Below are 19,115 nucleotides of genomic sequence, written 5' to 3'. Positions count from 1 at the left end.
GTTTACAGATTAAGTCTGTACTGATCCTGGCCCAGTGAGACACCTACTTCAGACTAATTTGCTGCACTAAGCTTTCTAGTGTGGCTATTTTCTGAATGTCAGTCAATTTAAAGTGAGGAATTTCCAATATGGCAAAGAGAAAGAAATGGAGGCCTTTTAAGAGTATATGGTGTGTGGGTTTTTAAAGAACACGAGACAGACAGCAAACAAAATAATTTGGCAGCATAGGCAACTTTTCCCAAGACAATCTGCAATGGTTTTCTTTAGAAAATAAACTCTTTTTTAAGTAAAACCAGTAAGGTAAAAATATCTCAGTATGGAAATTTATACTATTTAACCATACAATAGTCCTTTCAGACAAATCCTAGAAGTTGGTGTTGAGCGGCTGCTGTTGTGCGCAGAGGACCCTTGGCCACAGGTCTCTTTGGGGCTGGTTTCTCTTCTCCCACACTTCAATATGTGTTCAGTTGGGACTACTGGGATGGCTTGGATGTGGTGATGAAATCTGTAATGTAGCTGCTGACACTCATCTCTAGGTTTCTGTATTAGCTGACCAGTCTTTTGTGATTTCTTCCTTCAGAGGTAGCTGGTTAAGAGCTGTCCCAAGTAAGAGGGAAAATACCAGTGGTAATTAGAAAAAAAACACCTCAGAGGGTATTTCTGTTATTGCCTCCAGTATCTTGTTGGATAACTGCTCTTGGATAATAAGATAGCAGCAAATAACAACAGTGCTTAACACTGTTTTACTTGATCCTTTCTACTACAAATAGATCTCTTTTCAATGGTGCAGACACTTTATTTCAGTGCTCCAGATCTTTCCTATAATGGCTTATTCATCTAAATGTAAGGAAAAACATAAGTGGCACAAGTCAGGCAAATCACTCTGGGCAACAAGTTAATAGCTTTTTGGTAATATGAAGTACCTGAGTCAAAAGGTGGAGAAGCAAGGACTTTTTCCAGGCCTTGTGGCTGCTTGAAATGAAAGTTGTATTTGTAATGGGTGATTTTGGGAAACCATGAGTACAGAAAGGAGATAATTTTGGTTCCTAAATGAGGTTTTAAGGCAGCAGAGTAACTGAGCCACAGGATTCCCACAGCATCTCCTTGGTTGGGAGACCAGAGCGACACCCTCCTGCGAGTCCTGTGCTGGAATGGGAGTGGGGCTTACCACACGCTGCCATTCCACGTGTGGCACAATATTCCCCTTGGATTTACAGTGAACCAGTGCTTTGGCTGTTGCCTGCAGAAGGATAATATGTTCATATCTGCAGATATTGAATTTCAAAATTACTATATGACTGTACTTTGGACTGGTAATTTTGCAGAAAGAGGATTTATACCTTGGAAGGCATAGCAATCCACGACATCTGATTTCCGATTTTCTGACTAACAAAAAAAATTACACAAGTACACATTGAAAGTATTAATATAATGAAATAAAGCTTAATGCTGTCATTTAGTACGGAGCTCCACCTATATTGTAACAATTGGGGATCTTGCAATCTTCTGGCTTTAATGCAGTTTAAACTCTTGTGCCTAATATTATAATGACATGTGTTATCCCCTACGGCATAATAGTAGGACGCTAGAGGGTCAGGGTATGGAAGGAGAGAATATTGCTCAAAAGATTAAGATTTATTATTGCAATTAGATTTATGAACAGATTATTTTTGGTTTTGTTACACTTTGTGTACAGTTATGTTAGTTGACTTTTGGAGGAACTCATATGATGTGCTTATCTTTTCATATACAAAGTCAGCGAGTTTACAAAATGCTGAAACTGGAAACAAACAGCACTGTCATTTAGGAAATGTGCTGTATATTAGGTCACTGAGCAGCACGGGGAAGCATTTATGTAAGCACAGCTGTTTGAATGCCATTTCCGTAAGAACTTCCATATTGCCAAAATGGATATTCAAGAAAAGGATTGGGGTATTTATTCTCAAGGGGTGAGGGGGAACCCTAAAACATCAGTATATTAGTTGGGTTTATTTGTGTAAATACAGCATCCGTTCATGAAATTGGTGTTTGGGAACATTTGTTTGATTTACTTGATTTCTGTTCTTTGCAAATTAGAACCTATATGAATTGATTAATTACTAAATCTTCATGAATTCCTGCAGACATGCATATTAATTACATCCTCATTAATGCAAAATTAATTCATAATGATTAAATGTTCTATTAGAATGTCAGAGGAATTAATAATGATGGACTGGTTATTTTCGAGAGTCACCAGTCTATCCATGGTGAGATGGACACTGCCGTCAAGGAACAGGCTGATGGACATTAATTGTATCAAATATGGAGCATGTTTACCTGACTTGATTAATGGTGTGTTGATCATCATTAAATGCCTTTAAAAAAACCCAACAAAACAAACAAGCCAACCAAACTCTCCCCCCAAACCCACAGAATAAAACAAGGGGTGGGGGAGACACAGTTTATCAAAACAAGGCAGGCTTAGATTAAGGCATCAGATCCACAAAGACAATTCTGAGAAATGAGCTCCTGGAGCTGCAGAACAGTTTTTCTTTTTTTAAAAAAAAAAAAAAAAAAAAAAAAAAAAGTTAATGGTTTGAAAATATTGAAACTATTATATTTAAGGCATATCTGAGGCTGTAAGCCAATACAAGGTCTTCCAAAAGGTTCCAGTAGCCCCATTCATTGGTAACCTGGATGCTTCTGCCTTCCAAAGAGGTGGGGATATACAATAGGGCAGGTGGCAGGACAATCTGAGTTGTGTCTAGTACTCTTCATTATTTCATATTCTTTTGTGAACAAGGAGTTTGCCCTTATGAAAGTTGCTTGGAGCGATTATTTTGAGTCCTTATATACTCCAGTAAGATGATTCTGGTGGCCTGATTATTTACAATGGGGAATTGAGTGAAAAAAGGTAAGAAAGTAGTAGAAGGCTGATTAAGGAGGGAACACAAAATATGTGAAAGTGTAAATAATATATGCCTTGGTAAAATTTAAAAACTACATTATAAGCAACAGAAAAGTTCATTGACTTGCTATTCTATTTTATTTTAGACTCAAAGAGAAAAGCTTTATTTAGGCAAGAATAGTTTTAAGCATATGGAGAAAGATTTTTGCAAACCTTTGATGCTAGTTTGTTTTTCCATATATATATTTAGCAAACAGTAGAGAAATCTGTACCATAATGCATTAGAAATTTAAAATAGGTGTTTATAAAATGCATTTAAATAATTTTTGTAGTGCATTAGGCTCTGACTTCTTCTCTTCCAGTTCTCTGAAACTGAGAAATGTTTACAGCCACCAAGAAAAAAAAAGGAAGAGCCTTAATGTCAGTAAGATGTTGTTATTTTTAAAAGTTATTTAAATATAGTGGTGAGAAAATTTTTCATTGTTTGTCTTTTTAGTTGTGAGGGAGTGAAAATTACATCTTTAAACAGTTTATTTTCTTATTTTGGAATCCTGGAAATAAAACTTTATTTAAAACCCAATCATCTGCAGCTCACTTCTTGTAAAGAGTCTGGTGGGGGATGAGGACTCTAGACTGCTCATGTCAGACTGTGCACCAGACACCTGAACTAACAAGAAGCACTGCCGAACAATTAGCAGAACTGATAGTTTACATAAATAAATAAATTTAGGTTAGTTCATATTTTAGGGAAGCCTCAAAAAAAAAATTTCTATTAATAGTTAATAGAAGAAATGGGTTGTAGTGAACACTGAAGTTGCATAGCAGGAGAAATTCTCAGAAGAACTTCTGTTTTAAAGGAAGAAGGAATTTAATCAGGCCTTGAAATTATGTATTTGAAGTTGGCTTACACTGGTGACAGAAGAGAGCTGTAAGCCAGCTTCTGCGCCGTCCACTCTGCAGTTTGTCTCTGTGGTGTTTTCCAGGCTGGCGAGAACTTGCTCTTCTCTTCTCCGGAGGCTTCCAGATGCAAAGCAGCTCTGAAATGGAAGCTGAGCAGATGTATTAGTGTGGGAGTTTGACCTGTGCTAATAAACCTGCTAAGAGAGATAAAGTTGTATTGAAACATTATACGTTGAGTCCTACAGCAGGAGATGTCTATGTCTTTGTCAGGAGAGTGCTCTGAGAGTACAGATTTAACTCTAAGAATAATCTTGGCTTGACTATACTTGTCTTGTTCCCAACAGATATGTACAGCTTTGAAATATGTCAGTTAAGTCTGTCTCTTCCTTTTAGAACATATATATAAAAATATATACTCCTCACCCTCCCCTCTATACTCCTCTCCAGCTATAGGGGTCAGTTTTCCAAACTGATGTGTCGCGAGAGGATATTGGACCTGCACAACTCTATGAGAGTTATAACAAGCAAAGCCGTTTATTCTTCCAATAGTACATACTTATGCTCTCGCCAAAGCTCTTACTTCATAATTAGCAAATCAGCAATTAGACAGTTATCAACCTTTTCTCCTATCAGCATAAGACCGCTCTAACACGCGCTGTGCAGACCAATCAACTTCTTATTCACGCGCTGTTCATGCGGCGGTAACTTCTCACAGTTCAGTACTTTTCCACAGTTTTAGTGTTGCAGCTGTCCGTTGTTTTCCTCTGCCACCTTAGCACAGCTCAGCAGTCTCTTATCTTTCTCCCAAGGCCTGTTTTTCATCAAAGCCTAGCTGTTTCTCAGAGGCTGTGCAAGGCTGACAGGCCGATGCCTCCCACATCTTCCCCTTCTTTGTTTTATAGCTTCACTTGCAAGACTTGTTTCAGAGTTTTATCAATTAGGGTTTAGAAAAACTTCAAAAAACATAGCATACTTAAAATAGTTTCACAGAAGGCTAGGAACAATACAGCAGTTACAGTTACTAGTTGAAAAGACTAGGACAGTCTTTGACTAAGTATTACAAAATAAAGAAGATACAAAATAGCACACTTACTTAATGGGGTACTAACATTCAGATCCGCAATTGCTGGGGAACCCTGGATGCAGCGAGGATTTAGAGTACCCTTCCTCGCAAACCAGAAATCCTACGCAATGCGTCCATCCGTAGGTGAGGCATCCAACATCGCTGCAGGCAGGTCCAGCCTCTAAATCAACAGGCCAAAATAATTGGCAATTTTCTTTGAGCGGAAACATCTGATCTCATCCACCCAAAGCCTGGCCACCACTCAAGGGGGAAAACCAAGGGAGTTTCTAATAAGGTTAAACACTTGAGTTCTTAATTCTTAATATTGTTAAACAAAGTTGAATACACACATTCTTATAGCATTTCATCCTTATTAATAACTACATTTTATCTAAGCTACATCTTTCACTAGTGACTAGTAAGCCTATATATTTCATCAAGGAGTTGCAATTACTGTTAGCATTTTCTCTTAAAAGAGTTGGCAACCATAGTGTGATTAAGGACAGACATAGTGTATTTTGTCCTATTGCAGTAGCAAGCATTACCCATACATTCTGCTTAAATGATCAGTCGAAGAGACCGTGAACCATCAGCACAGGGGCATCCACAGCACCCACAGCTGGCTCCTGAGTGTCCACCAAAAGCTGCCTCTCACGCCTCAGGTGTGGTCGCACACACCTTGCCGGTAACCACTGGGGACCGTGACCTGTGGAGACACAAGCATAACCTCTTCCCTGGGTTATTAAAGGATATGGTCCTTCCCAGTTACACCTTCCAGGTTTTTTGCTAACACTTGAGCCTTGCCCTGGACTTCTTGTTGATCTGATATCTGCGACGAGAAGTGATGCAATATTGATGGCACCTGTGAGGCAGGGGAAATGTTTAAAAAGTTCATGACATATAATGCCTTATTTAGCCTTTCGTGAGGTGTAGATAGATATCCTCCATCTCCCCCCTTTTTGTTGTTGCAATAGATGCTTTAGCGTGCCATGCGTACGCTCCACAATGGCCTGTCCGGTCGGTGGGTGGGGAATGCTGGTCAGATGCTTGACTCCCCACTGTATGGCAGGATGCAAACACTGCTCCAGAAGAGGTATCAACAGACACATGTACATATTTTAACATTCCAAATGCAGCAAAGTGAGTGACATCAGATTGCCATAATTCTGAGGAGATGAGTCCCTGAAGGTTGACACCACTAGCTGTTGAAGAGAGGGAGTCCTCTGGTATTCAGGGCAAGTCGCAATGATGTCTTTAGCCTGACGCCTTGATAAAAAAACCTGGTTTTGTATTGCTTTGGCATTTTGGTGGAAAAAATGCATGTGAAAGCCAAGCTTGCTCAAAGACATTTGTATTAGCCACTGTAACATGTGCATAGTAACCGGAACAATGATACACACAGGTTCCTGTGCTAGATCCTTAAGGTAGCACAGCTTTGGCAAGGGCCACTGACCCACCCACACGGGTGATTCTGTTTTCCAGGTTAGTTTCAGGGTGGGTTTCAGGGTGGGTTGTGCTGCAGTGGCAATTAAGACAAATTTGATCCAATTTGAGTTCCCCATCGAGCCATACAGTCATGACCCCATGATGTAATAGGGGTTTCCAATATAAATGGATGAATATTTGCTACCCAGTTTTCTGGGCCCCTTACATGAATGAGATCTTTGCTTTGAAATGTTACAGCATGACCACCAACCCCAAAAAGCACTTGAGTTAACTGAGCTAACAGCCAATCTGCTCGCAGATATTACAGTCACATCTGCACCAGTATCTAAAATGCCTGTCAGTTCAACAGATTCTTCTGCTTTAGTGAGGGTACATTTTATCAGAGGTTGACCTTGTGTCACTGTCTGAGCCCAAAATATTTGAGGAGTACCTGTTGATCCAAATCCTGAGTCACCCCGGCTTCTCAGCATACTATTAGGGGGAGCCACAGTAAGATAAACAAGATGAGCAATTTTTGACCCTTTTGCTACTGAACACGGGGGTCCAGGGGTCCAGGCCATAATTCTGATTTCCCCTTCATAATCGGCATTTATGACCCCTGGTAAAATGAACAACCCCTGTAAGGTTGTAGATGATCTTCCCAGTAATAATGCACTCCTTTTTTTTTTTTTTTTTTTTTTTTTCTCTCAACAGTCTCTATACTCCTGTTGGTATCAAGGATACCGTGGTATCTAATGATGTTACTGACTCAGAGGCTGCTAAGTCCACGCCTGATCGGTATCGACTAAATTATTATAAACCACTACTGGTTGCAATATTTGATTAGTGTCTTTTTGTTCACACTTGCGCCTGGATGTCCCCCTATCTTCTTCCAGTGTTTAAAAATACAGCCTAGGGGACTCTTTTTGACTATTCCTCCACTCTGGCCGCTTCCCATCTTGTCTATTTACCTTAAAACGCTACCTGATTAAGCTGACAATACCCCCGCAGGCAGATGGTACAAGGGTGCACTCTCCCCACAGAGCATGCACCTAAATTCAAGACAACAATTAACACAGAATTACTGCCTCCCGCTAGAGGAGATATCTCACCTATGACACTTAAAACACTTAGCCCGAACAAACAGGCAGCACCGGTGACCCAGACGGCGGGCACTAGGACGCTCTGCACTAAGGAATGTTAACTGGCCCTGCACTACCCCCCCACTGGTACAGAGTCTACCCTGCGCTTCGTTCCTCTGTAGCCACTTCTCTCATGGGATAACTGCTGGTCAGAGAACTCCGCACTCCGCAGCTGCAGCCGGGCTGCACCTCACACACACAAAACAATCACACAACGAGGCCCCTTACACTTATTACTCACACAACATAAAATGACAAATACTACAAATATCAAAACACCATTAAGAATATATAAAGCCATTGCTAGTTGATTATGTGGTGTGTCCAGAAAATTCCCCCTTCTTTGTTTTTAAATCAAGGCCTTTAGTGTACTGACCATCAGAAAGGTTTAAAGTTAGTCCTTTTAGAATGGACAAGGGACTCTGCATCACAGTGTCAGCACCTTCTGTAAAAACTGCCGCTTTTGGTGTTCGGGGGAGGCGGGATGGACGATCGTGCAGTGCCAGATGGCCGTAGGCAGTCGCTCTGTGGCAGGGGGGCTCAGGGAGGCCCGGGGCCGCCACCGCCAACTCCGCACTTTAAGTGTCCAAAACCAAATTTCCAGTGGTCGCCAGCTCACTGGCATGCTGATCCCCCTTGGAAATAGCATCCCACAACCATTCACTTATTTCAGCCCATTTTGCTGGTTCAAAGGCTGTGAGGGTATCAGCAGGATAGCCGTGGTTTCTGCACCATTTAAGTAACCTTCATACAGAAGTTTCATTATAAGTCATCCCTCTCATAGAGAGTATATGCAGCAGGAGTCTGACAGTGGCCGTCTCCTCTGCAGACTTGTTCTGCCCCATGCTGCCCCCGATTGATCACCTCTCCCGGGTGAGTTTCCATCGATCGACTGTTCTCCTACCTCCCTGCCTCAGTCCCGCTGCAGGCAGTACCTCCAATCGGGGATCCTCCCACAGCATCTTCCACGCTCCGTCCTGGGACATCGGGGTCACCATTTGTCGCGAGAGGATATTGGACCTGCACAACTCTATGAGAGTTATAACAAGCAAAGCCGTTTATTCTTCCAATAGTACATACTTATGCTCTCGCCAAAGCTCTTACTTCATAATTAGCAAATCAGCAATTAGACAGTTATCAACCTTTTCTCCTATCAGCATAAGACCACTCTAACACGCGCTGTGCAGACCAATCAACTTCTTGTTCACACGCTGTTCACGCGGCGGTAACTTCTCATAGTTCAGTACTTTTCCACAGTTCAGTGTTGCAGCTGTCCGTTGTTTTCCTCTGCCACCTTAGCACAGCTCAGCAGTCTCTTATCTTTCTCCCAAGGCCTGTTTTTCATCAAAGCCTAGCTGTTTCTCAGAGGCTGTGCAAGGCTGACAGGCCGATGCCTCCCACACTGATGAGAATAAAAATATATATATATCAGATTTTCTTCTTTATCTTGTAATCTGGGCTGTTTGTGTTGCAGTCTATTGAACTCATATTTTCATGTAGCAAGACAGAGAAGTTACCATTGGTCAAGTGATCACAACAGTCTTGTGTATAATTTTAGATGCTGTGGCCAGTGCTTTTATTTTGAGGTAGAACATTGTGCCCCTCACAGACCTTCATCCATAAAACTTACCACTACCAGCTCTCCTTTGCTTAACTTGGGTCTCTGAAAAAACGGAATTGGAAACCAGATACTCTAAATGAACATCAGCTGACCCCAAACCATTCTGAAGTAATCACTCTTGGAACATGTAAGCTTACATTACTGTAATTAAGACTACGTTTGTCTAGCTGTGATTTCCGTAACAGCAGCATGGTTCTGAAGGTTTTTGGTGTGCCCTTTGGCATCCTCACCAAATCAGTGCTCCATGAACTGTATTGAACTTGACTTTTTAAATCCAGTGCACTGGGAGTTTGAAGAAAAGGCAGTGCCTTCAAGACACAGTTGGAATCCTTAGATACCCTTAGTGGCACAAGTGTACTTGGGTATGGTTGCTTTTCAGGAACTCTTTTGCCATAGCTCTTTAGTGTGAAGAAAATATGGGATATAAGGGCTAGACATTCTTAATGAGGACTGGATTAGTCATAATTATCTTATGGCTCAGGAACCTCAGGGAATGACATTCTGCACACAAGTGTTGTGTGTTTTGTTTGATTGTCAAACTCAAACCCAGGTTTGAATAGGTTTTTCTCTGCTTTTAAGCTGAAATTCCTCACAAGACATCCTTAAAACATCCTGCTGTTGGCATCGGATGATCTCCTGCAAATTTCCAAAACTGCATTTTGCTTCTTCACAGATGTAGCACATAATAGTGCTAACCTGGGAAGGAAACAAAGCTTATGACTGATAGCTGGAGATGGATGAACAGCTTTTAAAATTATTTTTCTCATCAGTTTAGAAACCTGACCCCTATTGCTGTAGAGGAGCATAGAAGGGAAGGTGAAGAACAGAGTCTTTATTGCTCAAGAACTGAAAGAGAAATCCACCTTCTCTGCCATCAGGTATTTGCAAAGAAACTCCCTTTCCCCAAGCAGAATTCCTGCATGTTGGTCTAAGAAACTGAACCTCATAAACATGCAATATGGAACAAATATCTGGTTGCTAGCTACTGCTACCCAAATCAAAGGGAGAACATGCTGTTGTGTGAGGCTTTGATAGGGCCTTACTGCAGACATAGTTGAGAGAGCATCTTCTGCCTTTGTCCCCAGTGAATGAGTAAGCATGGGTTTCTGAGAAGCCCTTGGGCTGCTTTCCGGTTCTGCTTCTGAAAACAACACATTACAAGTTGCTTTCAGCTGTAGTACTAAGCATTATCTGGGCAATGCTGAGCAACTCCCACTGTCACTGACATTAGAGGGACTGAGGGGCATTCACCATCTCCAAAAGATCAAGCTCTTTGAGTGTTTGGATCAAGTTCAGCAAGCTTTATGCTCATAAAGGAGCATTGTTCCAATCAGTAAATCTCTGACATGACTTAGATAAAGAGGAATTAATCCTCTGTGGCCCACTTTCTTTATCTGCAACAATGGCTAATGGCTGTATCTCCTTGGTCCCACATGTCTAAGAGTTCTTTGAGATCCTTATCCTAAATGTATAGAGTGCAGTGCCAGGAGTAACCATTAGATTATCTCCTTTGACCTTTCCTGTGTCACAGACAATTACATTACCCATGTAATACAGCTCAATAGCTTGCACTGGGATAAAACATAATTCACATTGGTCTAAAGCTTATCTTCCAAAAAACCATCAAGTCTTGAAGATGTTAAGGGGCGGAGAAGCCACTATCTCCTCTCATTGCTTGGCTTCAGTGGTTAATCACTGTCACTGCTGAATTTGTCTTCATCTTCCAACTGTTGGCTTGCTTTGTGCCTTTTTTCAATAGGCTAAAGACCTCTCTGGCACCAAGTGTATTCTAATGGTGAAGTACTTTCATACTGTAATCCTGTCACCATTCTACTCTCTCTTGTGATACGAATCATGGTCCCTCACTGCGTGGCTTTCCCCCCACATCCTTTCTATTTCTCAAGCCACTCCACCCAAAGAAACACCCAAGTGGTGTGATGTTTATCTGCACCCTGTCCATTTTAAAATATGGACAACTGAAGGGCAGGTATCGTTACAGTCTGTCTCACCGGCCTGTGTACAACAATAAGATCATCTCCCCCCTTTGATACTTCTCTGTTTTTGCAACCCAAGACACTATTTGCCCTATCATTGCCCTGGAAGTTTATGGTGAATTGTCTGCTTCTAGCTTTTCACTCCTCCAGGGTTACAACTTCCCAGGAAATGGGATGTCCCCTTGAGGTTCTTGTATGACTTTTTTTTTGTTTAAAGTCCGAGCATATTCCCACTGGGATATTTGCACATGCAGTTGGTTTTCTTCAAGATACAAAGCATTTTAATGCATTTCAGATCAGATCATCAGCAGAAATCACTGTGCAAACACTTCAGTTTGCATTTCCACATACAGCAAATGTTTGTAAAAGGATAAGGACAAAAATGAATGGAAAATGCTACTATCTTTACTAGCACAGTGTATTCTCTATATCTAGGGTTGGAAAGTGCAGAGAAAATTTACATTTATCTCTCTAGAATAAAAAATAAGCTTAGCCAATCACATAGTGTCTCTCAGGAATGCAACTCAACTGTATATGTAAAAAACTAACTGATAGCATACAGAATACATACAATCTGCAGACCAGGGCACTGATAAATTGAATCAACATTCCTAATCTGAATAAATGGTATGAGTGTTTCTTTTCCCTGCAAATCTGGCTGTACAATCCCTTTTTCATGCACTCCAAGCCAGAAGAGGAAAAGGTACAGGATTTCTCAGTGCCATAAATAAAATACAGTGGTTGAAAACCAAAGTGAAGCTGTGTAAAACAGTAGGCTGGAAAATCAACAAGGGCTAGAAATGGAAAGTAAGATTAAAGGTAACACTTAGCCACAAGACTATCCTTAGCAGCTTCAGAATAGTATGCAGTTAAATAAACAGACACACACCCTAGCAAAGCTTACTTTGTAAAGTGCCTTGCTCTCACTTTTAATAGCAGATGATTGCTATTTACTGCAGGGTAGTGAACCACAGGAAGCTGGCCTTTTTTATCCCTCTTGTCCTGGAAAAGAACTGTCTGAAGGGATCTTAGTATAAACTTACTTCCTTCCCTTCCCAACCCCAGCCCGCCCCCCCCCCCCCCCCCCCCGCCCCAGATGTGGCTTTTTTAACTTGACTGTCTGTCTGAACATCTACAATTCAGACAACTGAGGATCATTCCCAGCTATAGAGTGTTTTTTTGTTGGCTATGCTGAGTCTTTGTGTTTTGTACAAGAGACAAGGAGAGCAATGATGCAAACCTGCCTGATCTGGGTTGCCAGAAGTATAAAAACTTTGGTTTGCAGTGGGAATCTCCTTGCCCTCAGCCCCTTGGTAGAAGAAAATGAATGATGAAGCAATTTGCAACCTCAGAAAGTTTAGGATATGAGAAACACCTTTAGCCAGTTTCTGACTGTGCAAGTGGTAGTTCCTTAATGAGATGTTATGCTGTTTCAGCACTGAGGAGCAGAATTACCAATAGGTTTTGACACTTGCCATAACTAGGTTTTATGTGAAGGGAAACATAAATCTTGCATCTGGGCATCCTGTGCATACAGAAACATGGACAATGAGGTGCTAAGATCAGTAAAGCAGGCCAAGATTCCTTTTATCCTGAAGAGAATGACTTTGGAATTCATTTGAAAGTGAAGAAAGTAAAAGACATGACTGAAAAGAGCTGCTTTGCTAGGGCAGCCATTCAAACATGTACTTTATATTTGGCTAGGGAAACTTGATCACAGACTTTATATTCAAGGTGGCCTAAGCTAATCTAGTTCTCTTTGCATGTTCTGGTGATTTTTGACTATGATATCCTGCTTTGCATTTGTGGCAGGCTAGTGTTGTAAGTCAGTAGCAGCAATAAATTCTTAAATTTTGGTTGCTTCTAATAATGATTTTGTGCTCTTTCAGAGGGTTGTAAATCATCTTAGATTGTGGGGTTCTTTTAATCTCTGCAGCTAGATTGCTATTTCATCTCTAGCACTGTAATATTTAACTGGGAGCTAACAAATGAACTATTATTTCAAGGTTGGGTTTTTTTTAATATAATTGGAGTGCTGTGTGTTTCCTAGTCTGGTCAAAGCCATTTGCTCCTAAAAATTCTTATTTAAAGATGAAGCTAAAAGATGCTGATTGACACTGGATAAAATTTCTTTCACAGTCAGTGAATCTGGCAAAGGATATATTTTTTGGTCTATTGAAGATGTCTATAGATTCAAGTTGAATTCAGTTAATGTTTGGAGTCCTAAAATGGAAGATTGCTTTAGGGAATTGGAGCTTTTCATTTTGAAACATGAAAACTGATTTAAAAGAAAAAGAAAAAAAAGAAAAAAGCCTCAAGAACAACAAACTCAATGTCCTTTTCAGCGCTGAGTAAGCTGCTTTAGTCAAAGTGCTGGTAACCCTGATCTCCCTAACTTGGCCACAGTTTTTAATTTCAGGTACTGGTCTTAAGAAAAGCCTACTAGACTGAACTTGTCAGTTGATTTGTATGAATACACGCAATCCCCTAGTGAGGGCTGAGAGCAGGTGCTTCGAAAGGCAGAGCAGGGAGCTAAACAGGAGGTCTATGGATATCTCATGAGGCTGAACATTAACTGATCTGTGGTGGTCTTTCTCTTCCTATCCCTTGGAAGACCTTATAGGTTTTGCTTTCATTCTGGTGTCCAAACAGAAAATACCTGAAGCCATAAATTTTTTTCACGGTGGAAAGACTGTCCTCCCAGCCAGCTATAGTTAAGAGTCAAATTTTTTCAGAAGGGCTGGATTTGCCCTCTGTGGGTCACTGGCTGGCATTTCCCTTAGTGTAGATGAGAGCCTGAAATGCTATGTTGCATGTCAAGAGATGGAGCACTCACTGTTCAGAGAGTGCCTATCTGTGCCGGTGAGAGTACAGGATAGCACTGAGGCAGATCTGCTCCACTCGTGGAGGTCCTTGGAGAGCAGAGACTCTGAGCTGCAGCCCTTCAAAACATGGCACTGCAGAGCTCAGTGTGCACTGACCCACACAATTAGATATGCTCAGTGCAGGAGGGAGGCTGTCACAGCCTACTATTATGGCCAGGCTACTCACAGTACCTGACATTGCTAATTTGAAGGTAGCTTGATGTGTCTACATTGATTTCAATCACAGTAGTGACTTTCTTTCCATGGATACAGCAACCTGTAGATAGACTAATTGTTTATTCATATTCTTGATTAGTATGCATCACTTCTTGCCTTTTATTGCTGCTCTTCTTTAAGAAGAATTTAAATATTCGAGGACATGTAAAGCCTGTACATATCTGTGAGTTAAATAAGAAGCAAATTTCTAAACCTTGTATTTGGATTTTATACTAGCTAATACAGAAATCAAGTGGATGTGACCAGTGCTCAAGGACTGAGCTTCTAAATCTTTCTGAAAGCTTGAGGTTAAGGCTGAGGAACCTCAGCCTAAAGAGTGCTCATGGATCACATCCCCTGTTTCAGTGTCCACAGGATTCAACCATCTTATTAAGGCTTTCATGTTTGATCACTGGATTTTACGTCATCAGAACCAGGAATTTTCTTCATAAATTAATTCTGAGCAAATTGACAGCATCTGTCCCACCTCATTCTTTGTAATAGTTCAGGTAGTGTTGCAACTTAGTTCTGTCACATAATGAGATGGTTTGATGGGAAAACATCAGGTCTGATTTTAACAGGAATTTATGCAGGTGTATTCCTAGAGTTACTTTATTTTATTTGATCTCATCCTCTGTATCTCTCCTGAGCTTTAGCTGGGCTTTAGACGCTGAATTTTATTAGCTTCAGAATTTCATGGCTGTGCAGCTCACTGGCAAGGAACAGAAGTTATTGCATTGGCTTTAATAGGAGTGGAATTTCATCCTTAGTATTACGGAGGTTTCATTTATAGTTTCTTTTTAAATGCCATTCTTAAAACATGAACAGGTCTGATTATTCTGCTAAGAACTGTGCAACCGAGGATATGTGTCAATGATTGGCATTATATTGTATTTAACAAGCTGAGAAATATTAACAGTTTGAGGATTTGAAACCAAAGCTATTGGGAATCCTGTCTGCCAGTATTTTTAGAGAAAAACTTATCCATGACTAAAAGGTAATGATCTCAGTACACCTCTCAAGGATCCAAGCAAATGAGTTGGGTTTTGTTTTGGTTTGGTTTTTAAGGAGAAAAGGGATTGGAGGGAGAGAACAAGTGGCATTTGCTCACTGCTAGGGTATTCTTTGAATAATAAACACTTTGAGGTCAGCTGTATGGTCCCCTGAGCACATGAGCACAGGTGGGGAATATCTGAGAGGTGCGGCATGGCAGGTCCTTCAAGGTGCTAGGGAAATCCTGGGAAATAAACACCTTTGAATTGTACCTCCAGCAGTGGTCTCCTAATACTGAGTGGAGCAGTGCAAATGCAGACTGTTCTCAGCTATGGAATCTAGTGGTACCACCCAGCTGGACTTTTACCTCCCATGAGAGGTGACACTGGAGAGAGGACTCTGGTGAGCTGCTGGAAAGGGCAGGGGCTGGAGAGTGAGCGGCTGCCACCTGTTTGCAGGAGGGTGCTGCTTTTGAATGGCAGCAGCACAGCTCTTCAGTACTCTGCATCATCCCAACCAGTACTGACAGAGAAGAATAACATTGAATTGACACCTGATAAAGCTCCATGTGGAAGCGGTTCGGTTTTGCCATGACTGGTGTTATGAAGTCCCAATGGCCCCTGCTTTGGCATGCCACTGGGAATCTTGAGTTGCACTTTGTTCCCCCTTTTGTGTGGGGCATGTTTCTTAGGCACAGCACTATGCAGGGCCAATCTGCACTGTGCCTTTGCTCATGTGAAACCCAGAGCACTGGGGAGTACAGTACAGAGAAAGCACTCTTGAAGTTTTCAAGGCTTTTTAGCTCTGGCTGAGCATAAAACTGGAGGGACTTGGGATGGTTCCAGCAAAGCCACTCTCTCCAGTGGTCCCAGTAACAATAAGGTAATGCTGTGCAGGATCTGTTCGGGTCTTACAAAAACAGGTGAGGTCCAACAGGGTTAGCTAGCCCTGTTTCTGTGCTGTACTTAAGTACTACCCTGCTTCTCTTGGCCATGGAAGTGCTCGTGGTGTGCTGTACCTGAGTTAATAGATCTCACTGAAGCTAAGCTGCTTCTGCATTTAGAAGAGGAGGGACACATATGCATTACCTGTGTTTATAAAGGCAGGCTTTTTTGCTCTCTACTGAGCTCTGTGAAGCTTTGTGCAGACACACAGACTTCGCTGATTTGGATTCAACTGAATGCAGAGGGTCTTCCACCCGTTGCTGAAGCTGGCTATCGAGACTAAGGTACAACAAGGCACAAGAAGTCGGTATGTGTATCTGCAGCTGCACCATGTCTGATGCACAACTTGGATAGAATGGCTTGAAGCAGCTGAGAGTGGACTGCTGAGATTCAGATGCACTTTTCATGCTATTTCACTTCCATAACATAATGTGAGGAATGCAAGGAATGTAGAGAGATGACAGCTTAGAAAGCTAGTTTGGAGGAGGTTGACACCTATAGTGTGAGGGAGCTATATACTGCAGCATTTCAGATAGTAGTTGGACACTTGGCCTTCTGTGTCATTTACAGGACTGAGGTTGTGTGTGTTTGACAGACAACAGGACAGTTCTTTGCTGCTTTCAGCAGCAGCAGAGCTGGCAAAAGTGAACACCAGCAGTCTTGGTCCTGGGATCCTGTCACCTTCTCTGTTAGACCCCCATTTCACAGTGTATCAGCACCAGAGACTGAGCCACTTGAAAGAATTCCTGACTCCCTGCCCTGTGCGATGGTTCCCACCCTTGCCCCACAATTCCTGTCCCCTCAGTTTGCTGAGGGTGGCAGTTTGTGAGGATGACTAATAAGCAGTATCTGTCAACTGGCTTAAATCAGTCCTCTTAAAAATATATAAATAAAAAGTTACTTCTCTGTTGGGGATCGAAAAAAGTACAATTATGTTTGTGTTAACTGCTTAAGAAAATACATGTGGAAGCTCATCCTTAATTAAACAAATGCTATGATTAAAGCAAATAAACAGACAGTTCCTACATTTTCCAATGTATTAAAAAAAATTTCTTTTTTTTCAGCATTGCTTGAGAAACCTATCAGCAAAAGACGAGACAGTGAAGCTGTACAGAAGGCCAAGATCCTTTATGCATCCTGCATGAATGAGAGTAAGTGACCTGATTTGAGAGGGACACATATGCATTACCTGTGTTTATAAAGGCAGGCTTTTTTGCTCTCTACTGAGCTCTGTGAAGCTTTGTGCAGACACACAGACTTCGCTGATTTGGATTCAACTGAATGCAGAGGGTCTTCCACCCGTTGCTGAAGCTGGCTATCGAGACTAAGGTACAACAAGGCACAAGAAGTCAGTTTTACAGAGACGTCTGCTTGTCAGGGAATTGTGAAGGGATATTTATCTGTGCAAAAAGATGTCAAAACCATGCCCTGGGTCTGTGGGGATAGTGCCTGGGAAATCAGAGGAACACTCTGGTGAAATTCTCATACTGATGCTTTTCAAGAGCCTGTTGCTCAGCACCTTCTACCTTTCTCTAAATCCATTTAATCAAAACACTCCCACACAACTGGGTATAGACATCCCTGGACTCTTTAGCTTCAAGTTATCTGCACGTCAAAGAAGTTTGGGCAGGAAGCCCTATAGCCACATTTGCAAAGTGCTTTTCCTGAGCTTGTAAATGTTGTTGTAAGGTGATGTACACTAGGCCGGGACACATCACTACCTTTATGTAGCTGCATGGATGAAAGATGAGTTGGAAGGGCGTGGGCTTTGTCCTTCAAAGTGCCCTTTGTCCTTCTGACTCATTTAGACTTTATTTCCTGTGCAGTTTTCTTCCAGCACGGCCTGAGACTGACTGTCAGCAATTGAGATGGCCTGTCCTGCAGCCTTGGTGCCAAGACTCTGACCCCTCTAGCGTTGATTATGTACAATAACCCACTCTCAGAAACAGTGAAGTTTCTATGCTAGTTTCTAAGCAAGGGATGTTTTTAATAATTGACTTAATTCCAGCCATTTGCCTTTTTTGAAAGGCACTGATTTGTCTCTCTTATACTTGATGCAGATAAACTGGGTTGGACTCCTGCGCTTCCGTGCTCACAGGCAGAGCAGAGGCTTTGAGTTTCAGCTATTGTGTTTTGTCTTGCCTAGAAATCAATCAACGCCAATAAATCTTTGTGTCTCGTGTGGCTGCTGCTGGATTTGAATTGCCTGGAATGTAATTGTTGTCACACTCTGACATTCCAGATAAAATTGAAAAAGCCGACGTGAAACCCCTGTTAAGTATACTGAGGCATTCACCTTTCCGCTGGCCTGTGCTGGAATCTAACATTGGAACTGAAGGGCTGTGGTCAGAAAGGAGGTTCAGCTTAGTCCAAGCCTTGGCAACGCTTCGTGGTCAATACAGTAACTCTGTCTTCATCCGTTTATACGTGGCTGCTGATGACAAAATCTCCAATCGGTACATCCTGAAGGTAAAATATAGCATATCTAATAGGTTACTTTGCATAGTGTTTTGTGATTTAATTCTTTTAAAAACATGTTTAGATGCCAAATCTTTACACTTGATTATTGTTGCTATTATCTACTGACTTACAGATGTACATAAGTGCCAATTTATGGGAAGAAGCCACTAGGAACCACACACTATTGAAAAATATTTCTGTACAGGATATTTTCTCCTTTCAAATAGCAAAAAAAAGGTAAAATATGTTCCCAGTGGACCAATGTCCAGGGTCTATGTGCATGAAAATGAGGAAGGTGGCTATCTAGTCCTGGGGTTGTTCTGGGTGCTGCTTATGACTCATCAGTTGCATGAAGAATATTTTTTGTGTGTGAAGATGAAGAATGGTGCATCCGTAGCAGATATTTTGAACTTAAGCTATTTTTCTTGAGATGGAAACACATTATCTTGTGCTTATACAGCACCTTAAAACACAGGTGTATCCCAAACACTTCTAAACCTGAAATGCAGAATTTACCCTTTTACTGAAATGCTATTGCTTTTGGACCAAAGCATTACCAGTTTGTTAACAGTGCATAGCATTACACAACAGTTTAGATTAGTG

At 41.5% G+C, this 19,115-nt stretch overlaps 1 protein-coding gene and 1 long non-coding RNA gene across 3 annotated transcripts in view; one reads left to right on the top strand and one right to left on the bottom strand.

Annotated features, from left to right (window-relative positions):
- The window catches only part of PHEX (phosphate regulating endopeptidase X-linked), a 113,906-nt gene that overhangs the window by 11,230 nt on the left and 83,561 nt on the right, over window positions 1–19,115 (top strand). The window contains exons 4-5 of the mRNA XM_074816887.1: window positions 17,117–17,203; window positions 18,295–18,521. Of these exons, the coding sequence (XP_074672988.1) occupies window positions 17,117–17,203; window positions 18,295–18,521 (314 nt within the window). The remainder of the gene's footprint in view (window positions 1–17,116; window positions 17,204–18,294; window positions 18,522–19,115) is intronic.
- Window positions 216–8,469, bottom strand: LOC141920186 (uncharacterized). 2 transcript variants are annotated; one of them, XR_012622245.1, is made up of 3 exons: window positions 5,399–8,469; window positions 3,799–5,034; window positions 216–597 (listed from the first exon to the last, which is right to left on the bottom strand). It is a non-coding gene; the product is annotated as an uncharacterized LOC141920186 (long non-coding RNA). The 2 variants fall into 2 exon arrangements; XR_012622244.1 differs by lacking the exon at window positions 5,399–8,469 and having other exon boundaries at window positions 3,799–5,386.

This window comes from Strix aluco, chromosome 2, assembly GCF_031877795.1.
Source record: "Strix aluco isolate bStrAlu1 chromosome 2, bStrAlu1.hap1, whole genome shotgun sequence".
In the NCBI taxonomy this organism is placed as follows: Eukaryota; Metazoa; Chordata; class Aves; order Strigiformes; family Strigidae; genus Strix; species Strix aluco.
The sequence above is the reverse complement of the archived record's forward strand: the minus strand, read 5'-3'. Positions and strand labels throughout refer to the sequence as shown.